The 15,078-nt window shown below is 45.0% G+C and overlaps 1 protein-coding gene across 8 annotated transcripts in view; it reads left to right on the top strand.

Annotated features, from left to right (window-relative positions):
- LOC139280002 (kielin/chordin-like protein) overlaps nucleotides 1-15,078 on the top strand; it is a 531,474-nt gene that overhangs the window by 494,479 nt on the left and 21,917 nt on the right. For all 8 annotated transcript variants that reach the window (XM_070899412.1, XM_070899417.1, XM_070899413.1 and 5 more), the window contains 4 exons: nucleotides 5,188-5,362; nucleotides 9,163-9,310; nucleotides 10,937-11,102; nucleotides 13,457-13,637. In XM_070899412.1, coding sequence (XP_070755513.1) covers nucleotides 5,188-5,362; nucleotides 9,163-9,310; nucleotides 10,937-11,102; nucleotides 13,457-13,637 — 670 coding nt within the window. The remainder of the gene's footprint in view (nucleotides 1-5,187; nucleotides 5,363-9,162; nucleotides 9,311-10,936; nucleotides 11,103-13,456; nucleotides 13,638-15,078) is intronic.

Genomic DNA, 15,078 nt, shown 5'->3' with positions numbered 1-15,078 from the left:
GGTAATATACTGACGTGGATAGAGAACTGGTTGGCAGACAGGAAGCAGAGAGTCCGGATAAACGGGTCTTTTTCAGAATGGCAGGCAGTGACTAGTGGAGTGCCGCAGGGCTCAGTGCTGGGACACCAGCTCTTTACAATATTCATCAATGATTTGGATAAAGGAATTGAATGTAATATCTCCAAGTTTGCAGATGTCACTAAACTGGGTGGCGGTGTGAGCTGTGAGGGGAACGCTAAGAGGCTGCAGGGTGAATTAGACAGGTTAGGTGAGTGGGCAAATGCATGGCAGATGCAGTATAATGTGGATAAATATGAGGTTATCCACTTTGGGGGCAAAAACGCAAAGACAGAATATTATCTGAATGGTGGCAGATTAGGAAAAGGAGAGGTGCAACGAGACCTGGGTGTCATGGTTCATCAGTCATTGAAAGTTGGCATACAGGTACAGAAGGCGGTAAAGAAGGCAAATGGTATATTGGCCTTCATAGCTAGCAGATTTGAGTATAGGAACAGGGAGGCCTTACTGCAGTTGTACAGGGGCTTGGTGAGGCCTCACCTGGAATATTGTGTTCAGTTTTGGTCTCCTAATCTGAGGAAGGACGTTCTTGCTATTGAGGGAGTGCAGCGAAGGTTCACCAGACTGATTCACGGGATGGCTGGACTGACATATGAGGAGAGACTGGATCAACTGGGCCTTTATACATTGGAGTTTAGAAGAATGAGAGGGGATCTCATAGAAACATACAAGATTCTGACGTGACGGGACAGGTTAGATGCGAGTAGATTGTTCCCGATGTTGGGGAAGTCCAGAACCAGGGCACACAGTCTTAGGATAAGGGGTAGGCCATTTAGGACTGAGATGAGGAGAAACTTCTTCACTCAGAGAATTGTTAACCTGTGGAATTCCCTACCGCAGAGAGTTGTTGATTCCAGTTCATTGGATATATTCAAGAGAGAGTTAGATATGGCCCTTGCGGCTAAGGGGATCAAGGGGTATGGAGAGAAAGCATGAAAGGGGTACTGAGGGAATGATCAGCCATGATCTTATCGAATGGTGGTGCAGGCTCGAAGGGCCGAATGGCCTACTCTTGCACCTATTTTCTATGTTTCTATCCCTTTTCTCCCTCCTGTACCCTGTTCAGTGTTTCTCTCTCTCTGCCCTGTAAAGCACTCTGAGGAATCTCTGTGTTGAGGCCAGTGGTTCTATTCTTTGTGTTGTTCTTGTTGATAGTGGTAGTTGTGTTCAAGATGATGATGATTTTGTTAATGTTATTGTTGATGCTGCTCTTGTTGAGGATGGCGATCTTGTTAATGTTGGTGGTCTTGAAGGCAGTCTTGTTGATGATGCCGCTGTTCTCGGTGCTGACAGTGTTTTTGTTGATAGTGGTGTTCCTGATGTTGATATTGATGAACATGGTTGCTTATGGTATGTGTGATGTTAGTGTTCACGTTGATGTTATTAATAATCGTTATTAATGCTGATGCTGTATTTGGTGTTTTTGTAGATATTTATGTTAATCCTATTACCATCTCATTCCCATCATCCCCTTTGTCTCTCAAATCTCTTCTACCTTCCACCCTATCACAGACCTTCCCTCTTGTTCTTTCCAGCCCCCCCTCCCCCTTTCAGGGCCCCAGCACTTCCTTAAGAATCTGTTCATTTCAAACACTCGCCAGTTCTGACGAAGGGTCACAGACCAGAAACGTTAACTCTGTTTCTCTCTCCACAGACCCGCTGAGATTTCCAGCATTTTCTGTTTTTATTTCAGATTCCAGCATCCGCAGTATTTTGCTTTTGTATTTATGTTAATCCTGTTGTCCTTGTTGATGTTTTTAAGATTTCTCTTGTTATTTTATGGAGGGGCAATGCCCAGCACCCTTGAGTGTTCAGAAATGATTATTGTTGAGGAACAATAGGGTGAGTTTTCACCCTCATCACATGGGAAGTAATCTGCTGGAATAGGTTCCTCTTTCATTATAGAATCCGACCAATTTCCATTCCATTTAAAGAAATCAGGCGGGTTCTACAATGGGTGGGTGATCTGCTCCACCAGATTACAAATTGATCCAATTCCTGTGCCATGTGGATCCCACATATGCCACATGCTGTGTTCCATGGGGTGAGTTTCTAATCTCCACTGTTCTATCAGAGAGCATCTCCATGTATAAAAAGTGTTTCTGCACACAGCAGTTTGCACAGACCTCCCAGTTGCAGAATGAAGGAAGATGTGGGGTGCCTGGCTTTAGGACTAAGTAATAATGTATCATAGAGGCAGCACAGCCAAAAGGAAACGAGTTGGACAGTTAGGAACCATTTAACGGCCAAATCTCCCCTGGCAGTCTCCTGACATTGGCTAGGATTCCCCGGCTGATGCTATTCCTGTTATCTGTTGGCCATATTTGATCCCACAGATACCAACATTGTCATCAATCGGATCACTTTTTCCAACCTGCATTACAGATCATATCGCTCTCCATGGTCAGGATGCGAGCGATCTCAACAACACAATGTAGAGCTTTCGGCACGCTGCAGTCACCTTTGAACTACGCAGCTCTGGACAACGTGGATCACTTTCTATACCTCGGGAGCATATTATCAGCAATGGCAGACATATACGACGAGGTTCAACACCGCCTCCAGTGCGCCAGTGCAGCCTTTGGCCACTTGAGGAAGAGCGTGTTCGAAGATCAGGCCCTCAAATCTGACACCAAGCTTATAGTCTATAGGGCTATAGTGATACCCACACTTCTGTATGGCTCAAAGACGTGGACCATATATAGTAGACCCCTCAAATTGCTGGAGAAATACCACCAATGATGTCTCCGCAAGATCCTGCAAATCCCCTTGGAGGACAGACACACCAACGTCAGTGCTCTCAATCAGGCCAACATCCCCAGCATCAAGGCACTGACCACACTCGACCAGCTGCATTGGGTGGGCCACATTGTTCACATGCCTGATACAAGACTCCCAAAGCAAGCGCTCTACTTGGAACTCCTACACGGCAAGCGAGCCCCAGGTGGGCAGAGGAAACATTTCAAGGACACCCTCAAAGCTTCCTTGATAAAATAGGCATCCCCACCACCACCTGGGAATCCCTGGCCAAAGATCAGCCTAACTGGAGGAAGAGCATCTGGGAGGGCGCTGAGCACCTCGAGTCTCGTCGTTGAGAGCATGCAGAAATCAAGCGCAGGCAGCAGAAGGAACGTGTAGCAAACCAGTCCCACCCACCCTTTCCTTCAACGACTGTCTGTCCCACCTGTGACAGAGACTGTAATTCCCGTATTGCACTGTTCAGTCACCTAAGAACTCACTTTTAGAGTGGAAGCAAGTCTTCCTCGATTTCGAGGGACTGCCTATGATGATGATGATGCAATAACCTTTGCACTACTGGTTCTCGGGCAAATACAAAAGTCCAGAGTGTTGGTGCAAACACTGCGATACAAGATATTTATAATGACTTGTATCGCCGCCTGTTGTACACCCTGCCCATGAATGGGATTGAATATCAGGCAAGGCATTAACCAGGTGGCATTACCGGTCATGACAACTTTCTATCCATAAGAGTTTGAAAGTGTTTCATATGAACTGTCAAAGGTGACAGGTGACTGCTGGGAATTTGATAGTTCTATTTTAACCAGGACACAGATCTTATAATGGAAGCAGACTTAGGTTGATTGAAGTCATTATTAATCATTTGGTCACATCGCCCGTCTCGGAGACAAGTTTCCTGTAAACTGGGCATTGAAGATTAGAATCGAATTCTTTGAGTATATTCAAAACAGAGATTGATAGATTTGGGGATATTAAGGGAATCGAGGGATATGGGGATGGTGCACGAAAGTGGAGTTAAGAACATAAGAAATAGGAACAGGAGCAGCCCATACGGCCCCTCGAACCTGCTCCACCGTTTAATAAGATCATAGCTGATCTGATCTCGGACTCAGCTCCATTTCCCCGCCCACTCCCCATAACCCCTTATCCCTTTTGTTGTTTAAGAAACTGTCTATTTCTGTCTTAAATTTATTCAATGTCCCAGCTTCCAACAGCTCTCTGAGGCAGCAAATTCCACAGATTAACAACCCTCTGGGAGAAGAAATTTCTCCTCTTCTCAGTTTTAAATGGGCAGCCCCTTATTCTAAGATCATGCCCTCTAGTTCTAGTCTCCCCCATCAGTGGAAACATCCTCTCTGCATTCACCTTGTCAAGCCCCCTCATAATCTTATATGTTTCGATAAGATCACCTCTCATTCTTCTGAATTCTAATGAGTCGGCACCCAACCTACTCAACCTTTTCTCATAAGTCAACCCCCTCATCCCCGGAATCAACCTAGTGAACCTTCTCTGAACTGCCTCCAAAGCAAGTATATCTGTTCGTAAATATGGAAACCAAAACTGCACGCAGTATTCCAGGTGTGGCCTCACCAATACCTTACATAGCTGTAGCTGCTTTTATACTCCATCCCCTTTGCAATAAAGGTCAAGATACCATTGGCCTTCCTGATCACTTGCTATACCTGCATACTATCCTTTTGTGTTTCATACACAAGTACCCCCGAGTCCTTGAAAATCAGCCATGATCTTATTGAATGCCGGAACAGGCTCAAGGGGCTGAATGGCCGACTCATGCTCCTAATTTTTATGTTCTTGTGTTCAGGAAGGGGTGCTGACCTGCTCCAGATTAGAAGCAGCCACAGGGCTTTGCTCCGCTAACCTGGCTATATTGTGTCACTCACGATCCAGTGGGACTCTCTGACGCTTGGACTGAAGCCATACAGCGTGCTGTGGATGGTCGATGCTACAGACCTCTGCTGTCTAAGTGTAATTGCTTGCTTCATGGTGGCTACTCCCAGAATAGTTCTATTCCCAGCTTTTCCAATCCATATCCTCCTCCCACCTCTCCCGCTCCCAACCCTACCACCTTCTCCACAGCCAGCCCTGCCAGACATCAACCCAGGCCCTAGCCCCAGCCCCAAGCGTTGCACCCATACCCAATTCAGAGGCCTGGCCTCATGTGGATCCTCAGTTCTAACTTTCCTTCTCCAGACAGATGTAATGCCCAGCACTTGACTCAACCCCAGTGCCCAAATCCAGTGATTTTTAATAAATATATATGTAAATTAGAATTGATAACTACACAAAATAATTCATGGCTGCTTCCTAATAACTATTTGGTCTCTTCAGGTAGTTTACCAGAGTAAACGGAATGTCAGTTCAGCTGAGCCTGGGACAAAGGTCTTGATTGTACAAATTGAAAATAGGACCTTTGAACTTTCAGCTAGGAGCCCAGTCCGAGTTAACAACACAGATGTGGAACTTCCTTACTCTGATTCAACAAACATCTCCATTCAGCATTCAGGTATGCAGCTCACCCAGTGAAGAAATGAGGGCAAGGTAAGAGAGGTGGGAGCTCTCAGATATGCAGTTTAACTTATCTTGAGCCTTATCCAACACAGGACAAGAGTGAGGAATGCTCTTTCATCTCCAGTAACAGCCACGGACGAATAAGCAACATGTAGCTTGAGTGTGACATAGAGTTTGATGCAATACACGACTCAAATGTGATACCCAGTCATCAAATTGTCACACTCAGGCCCTTTGATACATCCAGTGTGTGACCCCTGGCACTGCATTTAATTCTTGACATCAGACCCTGGTGTTAAGTGCTGACATTTGCTTGGGTTGTGGGTCCAAGTCCCATTCCAGGCACTTGAGCACATAATCCAGGCTGACACTTCAGTGCAGTGCTGAGGGAGTGCTGCCCTGTCAGAGTTTGGATGAGATGTTAAACCAAGGCCCCCTCTGCCCTCTCGTGGATGTAAGAGATCCCGTAGCACAATTGGAAAAGAGCTGGGAAGCTTCTCCCTGGTGCCCTGGCCAACATTAATCCCTCAAGCAACCTCTAAAACAAATTATCTGGTCATGATCACATTGCTGTTCATGGGACCTGGCTGTGCACAAATTAACTACTGCATTTCCTACATTACAACAGTGACTACACTTCAAAAGTACTTAATTTGCTTGAAGGGTGTTGGGACCTCCTGGGGTCATGGAAGGCGCTAGATAAATGGAAGTTTGTTCATCTCTCTTTCACCAAGACCTCATTCCTCCACCTCCAGAACATCGTCCACTCTCCATTATCACTGCTGAAACTCTAATCTACACCTTCATCATTTTAAAGATTGATCTCTCAAATCCCTCCTTGCTGACTTCTCAGTCTCCAAACTCCATCTGACTAATCCATACTTCCACATCTTCTCTGGACTAAGTTCTGCACACCCATTACCTCCATCCCTACAAACCTCTACTGGCTCGCTCTACCCTATATATTGATTTCTAAATCCACATCCTTATTTTCAAATCCCTTCGCAGCCTTATTGCACGCAATCAGAGTGATTTTATATGTTCCGGTCTGATTTCCTCACCAAAACTCAGGCTTGGTGATGTAGCACAGGATGCTCTGGCTTGGCTTTCGTTTGGCTGCCACAGGCCTCTTTCCACAGGCCCGCTTCCTGGTTTTTCAATACCAGCACGGGTTCGATGGGCCGAATGGCCTCCTGTGCTATAACCATTTTATGATCCTATGAAAACCATCACTTATTATTTTGCGAAGGTAACTAATAACTGTGCTGATCTTGGTCCTCCTTAAAGATTTATTCACGCTCAATGTGAGATAACAGCACAAATTTATTTTACATGTACCTCACTGAGTAGAACTGCAACTGCTTTTTGATATAGGCCTTTGAGAAGCTGTTTTCAACCACAGCTGACTCTTTAATAAGCTCCTTACATTCGTATTAACTTTATCAGTCATAATATTGTTCTCCTTGGAGCAGAGAAGCCTGAGGAGATTTGATAGAGGTGTTTAAAATCATGAAGAGTCGAGACAGAGTAAATACTGAGGAACTGTTTCCAATGGCTGAAGGGTCGATAACGATAGATTTACGGTGATTGCCAAAAGAACCAAAGGTGACATGACGAAAAACATTTTTATGCAATGATTGATTAGGATTTGGAATGCATTGCCTGATAGGGTGATGGATACTGATTCAATAGTTGCCTTCAAAAGTGAATTGGATAAATATTTGAAGGAGAAAAAATTGCAGGGACACGGGAAAGAGTGGGGGAGTGGGACTAACTGGATTGCTCTTCGAAAGAACCGGCTCAGACTCGATGGTTCAAACTGCCTCCTTCTGTGCTGTGCGATTCTATGATTACTAAGGGTGTAGGCTCACAGGACCAAACCCTGAAAAGACATTTGTATTGAACACTAACTGTAATACCATCTATCCACTCTGCTTGGTTGCATCTGTCTTTAATTTTTACATAAACAATTTGGACTCGGGAATCAGAATTGCAATTTGCGGATGACACCAAATTGAGGGGTATAGTTAATACAGACTGTGACAAAATATAACAAGACATTAATAAACTTGCAGAATGGGCGTGTAAATGGCTAATGAATTTCAATATAGATAAATGTCAGGCGGTGCATTTTTGTAAGAGGAATAAGGAGGCTGCATACTTCTTTGAAACAAAGTCTAAATGAGGTAGAGAAGCAAAAGAATCTGTGAATACACATTCATAAATCATTAAAAGTAGCAACGCAATTAACAAGGCCAATAACAAGGTCATAAAAAATGCAAACAGCACAACGGTTCCTTTCTAGAGGACTAGAATTGAAAAGCAGGGAAGTTATGCTAAACTTGTAGAACCTTTAGACCTCACTTAAAAGTATTGTGCAACGTTCTTATCTTCATTTTGCAAAAAAGGATGTAGAGGCACTGGAGAAGGTGCAAACAAGATTTACAAGGATGATACCAGAGCTGAGTGGTTATAACTATCAGGAAAGACTGAGCAGGCTGGGGTTCTTTTCTCTAGAAAGATGGAGGTCGAGGGGTGACCTAATAGAGGGCTTTAAAGTTATGAAGGGGTTTTCACTTGTCAGGGAGCTCAAAACTAGGGGCCATGAAGATAGTCACTAATAAATCCAATTAAGAATTCAGAAGAAAGGAGTGGTTAGAATCTGGAACTTGCTACCACATGGAGTAGTTGAGGTGAGTATCATAGATGCCTTTAAGGGGAAGCTAGATAGGTACATGAGGGAGAAAGGAATAGAAGAATATGCAGATATGGTTAGATGAAGTTGGGTGGGAGGAGGCTCGTGAGTTGCATAAACATCGGCACAGACCAGTTGGGCCAAATGGCCTGTTTCTTTGCTATTAATTAATTCTATATAATATTTAGAAATTTGTAACAGATGTAAATTTGCACAGTTTAGGTTTCATACGCAGGAGAGTAGCACTCCCTGAAAAAGTAAATATTTAGTGTCAAGAAGACCTCATTCAAATGGAACTCCTTGGTACTCGACCAAAATGGAACGGGGATCTGAGTGCTCTCTCCACTTGAGTCTTGTTGGATAGGTTCGAATCATAGAATCTTTCAGCACGGAAGGAGGACATTTGGCCCATCATGTCTGTGCTGGCTCTTTGAAATTTAGGCCCATACCCCAGCTTTTTCCCCATAACCCTGCAAATGAGTTCTCTTCAAGTACATGTCCAATTGTCTTTTTAAAAATTCCTATGGAGTCTGATTCTGCCACCCTTTCAGGTAATGTATTCCAGATCTTAACCCTCTGTGTGAAGAGATTTCTCCTCATTTGAACTCTAGTTCTTTTACCAATTATTTTAAATCTATGACTTCTGCATATCGACCCACTTGCCAGAAGAAACAGTTACTCCCCACTTGCTCTATCAAAACCCCATATAATTTTGAATACCTCTATTAGGTCTCCCCTCAACCTTCTCTGCTCTAAAAAGAACAATCCCAGCTTTTCCAGTCTCTCCACAACTGAACTCCCTCATCCCTGGTGTCATCCTGGTAAACCTCCTCTGTACCCTCTCTAGGCATTCTTCCTAAAGTGAGGTGCCCAGCATTGTGCACAATACTCCAGCTGAGGCCTAACCAGAGATCACCACTTGTTTAACTGAGGAAGTATGATTGAGTGCTCCCTACCTTTGGAAAGTCCTGCATGATTGCTATGTTTACCAATAGCTTTGTACAATCTGGACACTGCACTGTGAGAGAGTGTGCAAAGTTACAGCAATATCTAGTTAAATGTGTTCTAGTTAAATGGTTTCTGGTGCTTCTTTTCAACAGGACTCTATGTCATTCTGAGGTCGCTGGAAGGCCTCAGCATCACTTGGGATGGGAACAGTTTTATAGAAATCAATGTCCCTGGATCATTGCAGTCAAGAATGTGTGGACTGTGTGGCAATTTCAATGGAAACTCATCAGATGATTTTGTGTAAGTGTTGAAGTGCATGTGCACATCTCAGAATAGTGAAGCTGAGACATCTGAACAGCTAGGGGGTCATTTTAACCAAATTCACCTGGTGAGAATCCCATGGGCTTGGTGGAACGGCGGCTTTACACCCCGCCCAATATTGCTCTCCTTTGACTTCAATGCAGAGTAAAATCGGGCGGAGTGTAAAACCACCGTGCCACCAAAACTTGTCAGTTCACGATGGGTGGGTGAGGTTAAAGTTGCCTCCCTAATTTTTGGGATGAGTCAAGCCTTATTTCATCAACTGATTAGAATATTTTGGAACTCAGTTTATTGCTGCTGTTGACATGCTGCAACTTGTGAGAAACCTCGCTCAGGTGCAGATGCTTAGTTTGACCACCCCAGAGCAACTCACACTTTCACTTCACCCGTCATCAAATCACTGTAAATGTTGGATAACATAACTTTGGCACGAGGGCTAATTCTGTGACTCCCATTTTCCCAGTAGAGAGCTGGGCTCACAGGAAGTATTGTCGGAGATTAGGGCTACAGTGTTGTACCCCTACCTCTGACCTTTGCTTCAAGAGCACCTTCCCATTTGGGAGCTTGGGCTAAGGAATTGGCTCTACGATCTTTTATAGTCTTCAAATATTCCTCAAAGCTTGAGGAATATCAGTGCTTTGATGTTTTTCTTCATTTACATCCAGCGGCAGCAACAAGCATTTCCAGATTGGCAGGGTGAGATGCCAACTGAAGCTCTCTCTGCATTGTCCCACCAAGTACTCTGATATCAGATGCAGAACAGTTTAAATAGAAAGGCACAGAAGTTCCTCAAGTCGCAATCTCGGTGTAACTGGCAGGACCCTGTCCAACAGTGTCCTCCAACACTGATCCCACTGGAGTTCGTAGGGTCAGTGGACAAGTGCCTCATTTACTTGCGATAGGTAGGCGCTTCAGATGCATCTCCGGCATTTGCCTGTCCATTCCAACCAGAAACTCTGGTGCCTGCTCTGTGGGAGACAGATTGTCCACCTCCTATAAATTCTGGCCATCTTCCCATTGGCTCCTTGAGCAAGGGACCAATGTACAAACTTACCTGGACTCTACCAATGGGGCTCACATCCACCCACATGGAAGCCAATATACTTCCACTCACTTGGCACACCTGCCTCCACTGATATACCAGATCCTACTGCAACCTGAGGTGTTGGACCTCCTAATGTAGAGAGTCCCATCTGTAGCTCCACCCACTGGCCTTCACTTGCAACCAGGTCTTCGACATTTTCTGGGAAACCGGCAGATCTCCCAAAGAATTTGGGGTCCAAAGTAAAGGTTCTAAACACATACTGTACCTGACCCAGGAGTTCTTGATGGGACAGTATAGAGGGAGCTTTACTCTGCAGCTACCTTACATTGTACCTGACCTGGTACAGCTGGTGGTGAAATGATCAAAGGCATTCCATTGCCATTACTTACATTGCTCTCTTTTTGGGGGAGTGCTAAAACTCACCAAAAGAACAAAACTGACAAGATCAGCATTGACTGAATTTTCACAGAAATTTCTAACTTAAATTACTAATTAGAAGTTCATACCATGAAGTTGCATGAGTCAAAGACTACTAACCGTGGATTACTTCTCTGTGATAGGTTGCCAGGTGGAGAAGTGGCTTCGTCTCCCATTGAGTTTGGAAGCAGCTGGCTCGTCAGGCAGATGAAAGGCAGCCTGTGTAGCGCCAAAGATATTGAGGACCCATGCAATGGAACAACACTTCCTCACCACCAATCAGCAAACAGCACTTGCAGCGTTATCATGGTATCTTCTTCATTGAGTTAATAATCTTTGTGATTTAACAACAGGCAGCTTGCTTTAGGAACTTGGCCAGCCTGAGCTGGAAAGGAATCCTTGCCCAATTTCCTGTTCCTCGTGGACTTATTCCTTGCCAACAGCTAAGGTTGCCAACGTTCCTGATTTATTCTGGAATCTCCCAGAATTCAAGATTAATCTCCTGGACATTCCTCTGAGTAACCTAGGAGAACAAAATCATAGTGGCATTTTAAAAATAATATTGGAGTTGGGGGAGAAAAGGCTGATTGGCAGTCGAGAATCATCCAATCGGGTAATGCAGAGTCTGTTTGCTTCCCAATTTGCGCGGGAAGGTGATGTGCCACGAGGATGAACATGTCAGGTGACTGATAGCGGAGGCATGGGGTCAGGGCAGTTGGAGCCGGAACATCCAACCAGAGTGGGCAGCCCTGGTAAAACCGTGCAATAGATTGAACGTTTTTTCGAGCCGAGAGGATTGTGGGTGTTGTAGCTATTATTGAATGATTGACGTATTGGCAGGAGAACGTTGGAGTGGCAATTAGAGACAGAAGGTCATGTGATGAAACCTCCCAGAATACGGTCCAACCAGAGTTGCCAATCCTACTGGCAGCACGGGATCTCACAAACCTCAGGCAGAAATCATCTAGACTTGGTTATTTCCCTGGCTTCCATCCCATTAGTTGATTCTTTGCAATTTTCTTGTTAAAATTTCTACCCTCGTCTTCCCTGTACCTGTGTCCTCCTTCTCTGGAATTTTGTCTGTAAACACAAACAAAATATTCACATAGCATTTCTGCTACGCTCTGAACCTCCACTATTATCATACCTAAATCTGTTTCTAATAAACCCTTCTCCTTTTGATACTGCCTGTAAGATTTCTTTTCATGCTCTCTCTCTGCCCTCATTGGCTGCAAGACATGGTCCTTTGGGAAATGTTCTTCAATATATTCAAGCAATTTATTCACTTTTTAAAAAAAAAAAAATATTTGCTACTATTTCTCACCCAATCGATATGAAAATTATAAGCACTGATTCTTTAATTGGGTAATCCCAGAGAGGAATGTTCATTAAAATGAAGAGACACGAAACCACGAGCTGTTGGCTAGTGATTATTTAACCTGTGACCCTGACAACTGTATTCCTCGCAGGGAACACCTATTCACAGAGTCAGCCTAAAATCTCCAATTCTTCTTGTATGCCTTTGAGACACACACATATGTTCCTCTGTTAATCACAGTCAGGTCTATAAAATATGCCCACGTGTTTTGTGTTCTTTCTTATTTCCACATCCCTCCTTTTCTACCACTAGGATGACCAGCTTTGTGAATGATTTCATTTCCCCCCTCTTCCTATTTCCATATCTTTTCTACTCTGCATCTGCTACTTAACGGGAAAGTGCCTTATGGGGCAATGCTGAGGGAGATTTACTCTGCATTTTAAAACATGGGAGGCGACTTTATCCCTACCAGCCTGGTGGAAACGGGGCGGCTTGGCAGTTTAAAAATGAGCAGATCACTTACCCGCTCGGAACTCGAGCCTTTCCCCGCTGCCTCCGATAGTAACCTGCGGGCGGAAGAGGAACCTGCCAAAAGCAGATGGGAGCCTCTGCAAGTCAGTGTCCTATTAGGTCAATAGAAACCCGATGACATGCTAACTGGGGTCTGAGCAAGGAAGCTCCCCCCAGGCTGAAGCAGGTTGGCAGCTGGTGGAAAGAATGAACAGACTCTCCAGGTAAGTCAAAAAATAAAAATTCCTCCTACGTGGAGCCAGCAGGAGCAGGAAAGTCGCGGTCTCACCGGCCCCGGACTCCCACCGGCCATCATTTCGCAAGACCCTCCTGAAACTCCCTCCCTGCAACTTAACTGGAAGCTGGCAGGCGGCCAAGGGCTGTCCAATCTTCACCTGCCGAAAACCACTCCGCATGCCCGTTCCAGGTGGGATGTGGACTTGTGGCATTGAAATGAGGTCCTGGAGTCAAAAGGCCCCGAACCTGAAACTCAGGCCAGCATGTGCATTTTGCAAATGCCTCCCTCGAGACCCATTCTGGGTTACATTCGACCCCATAGCGTTCCTGCCATGTTTGACTGGACAGTTCATAGGGACCTTTACCCTTATCTATCTATTGTACCTGATGTGGGACTACTTTATGTTGGGACATGGTGTGAGAGGTAGATTGTTCCAAGCCATAGTATTTTGCTCCAAAAGAAAAATTTGCCTAAAATTGAAATTAAAATGTCATGACTACGAACCCATCCTTACCATGTGACAATACTTTTGGTTGTATTAGTTGTGTTGTTTGAAGATCTCAATTAGTGATTTGCCTACTGTCCTTCACTTCTCAGGGTCCCTTATTTCAGCCAGCGCATGACAGCATCGACCCTCAGCCTTATTACCGAGCCTGCCTGACCGACCTGTGCGCCTGTGTGGAACAGACACGGTGCCTGTGCAGCGTATTGTCAGCCTACACCTTCCGTGCCCTGAGAAATGGAGTCATCTTAAACTGGCGAAATGAAACGCTATGCGGTGAGTGTTTGCTGGGCAGTGAGCCGGCCTGCGATTGGTCAGTTGGAGCTGATTTCTGAGGGGGTGGTGCAAGTGGCGGTTAATTCCACATCAACAACAACTTGCATTTATATAGCGCCTTTAACATAGCAAAATAAATCCAAGGTGCCTCACATGAGCGTTATCAGACAAAATCTGACATAAGGAAATATTAGGGCAGGTGACTAAAAGCTTGGTCAAAGAGGTAGATTTTAAAGAGCAGTTTAATGGAGTAGAGAGGCAAAGAGGTTTAGAGAGGGAATTCCAGAGCTACCAATGGTCAGCTTCAATTACAGACCAGCTGGGGACTGAATTGTCTGCCTTACCTCGGGGATTGGAAATGGTGGATCAGCTCATCAGTCTTCTTGCTGGAACGTTTGACCTTTTTTGTCTAACTTGAGTTATTTTCTCTGCTTCTGTAGCTTCTCCTGTCTAAAAACATGGGTCGTGCCATTTTAAGGCTGGGTAACAGGCCTATGGGAGTAGCTGGGGCCACACTATGTCCATGCAGCAAGTCTATGGGTGCTGGTCATAATCGCTCTGATTTTCACGCTGTGCTCTACTCGGTGACTCCCTCCCAGCAGCACATGCAAGATCAGAACTTTGTTGTCTTGCCACAGGTCTGCAACACCCTGCATCACCATAACATCCCCAGTGTAAGTTGTTGTGTACGTAAATAAACAGACTAACTGAAACAGGAGTAGTGTAACTAACTGTGTCCTTTATAGCAACTCTCAAAATGGCGTCCAATACCAGCATGTTTACAGTAGTTTGAATAGCCCCCGCAGGTCCTAATGCCTGTCTAGTGAGGGTTCGTGTAACCAATAAATAGAGTATGAACACAACATATTTCCCCCCTTCTGAATAATCAAAGTCCGTGAGATAGCCAGGCCATGTTCTGATACGCTGCAACTGTCATGGAGCTTGCGGTGTTTGATCGAGGTTTTCATTTGGGAAAGAGAATGGTGCCTCTGTTCCATCCTACTGGTCTGTTGGCCTGTGAGTTGGGATCAGTCTACGAGCGTTCCATCGAGTTCCACCGTTGAGCTCGTAGGTGTGAGGGCTGAACTTTCATCCGATCTGTTTTGGAGGCAAAAGTGAAGGCGTTTAACTCTGACCCAATCTCCATTCTTCAGTTGGGGCTTTTGAGCGTGTCGTTTTGTGTCGGTGTACGACTTCGCTTTTCGTTGACGTTCCGAAATCTGGGACGCGAGTGTTGTTATCTTGGTGCTAGGTTTGGCTGGGGGGTTTGAGAATGCCCAGTAGCCAGTGAAGATTCCGCCCGATCATGAGCTCAGCGTGTGCCTTCCCCATTAGTGAGTGCTTTGTATATGTGGAGAACGGTATGTGCGGAGAATGGTTTGAACCGCTTTGTCGAATGTTTGGCCTGCTGCTTTCAGCCCTCCTTTGATGACGCGGTTAA

Source organism: Pristiophorus japonicus, chromosome 14 (genome assembly GCF_044704955.1).
Source record: "Pristiophorus japonicus isolate sPriJap1 chromosome 14, sPriJap1.hap1, whole genome shotgun sequence".
In the NCBI taxonomy this organism is placed as follows: Eukaryota; Metazoa; Chordata; class Chondrichthyes; family Pristiophoridae; genus Pristiophorus; species Pristiophorus japonicus.
This window is presented reverse-complemented; position numbering and strand designations above follow the sequence as displayed.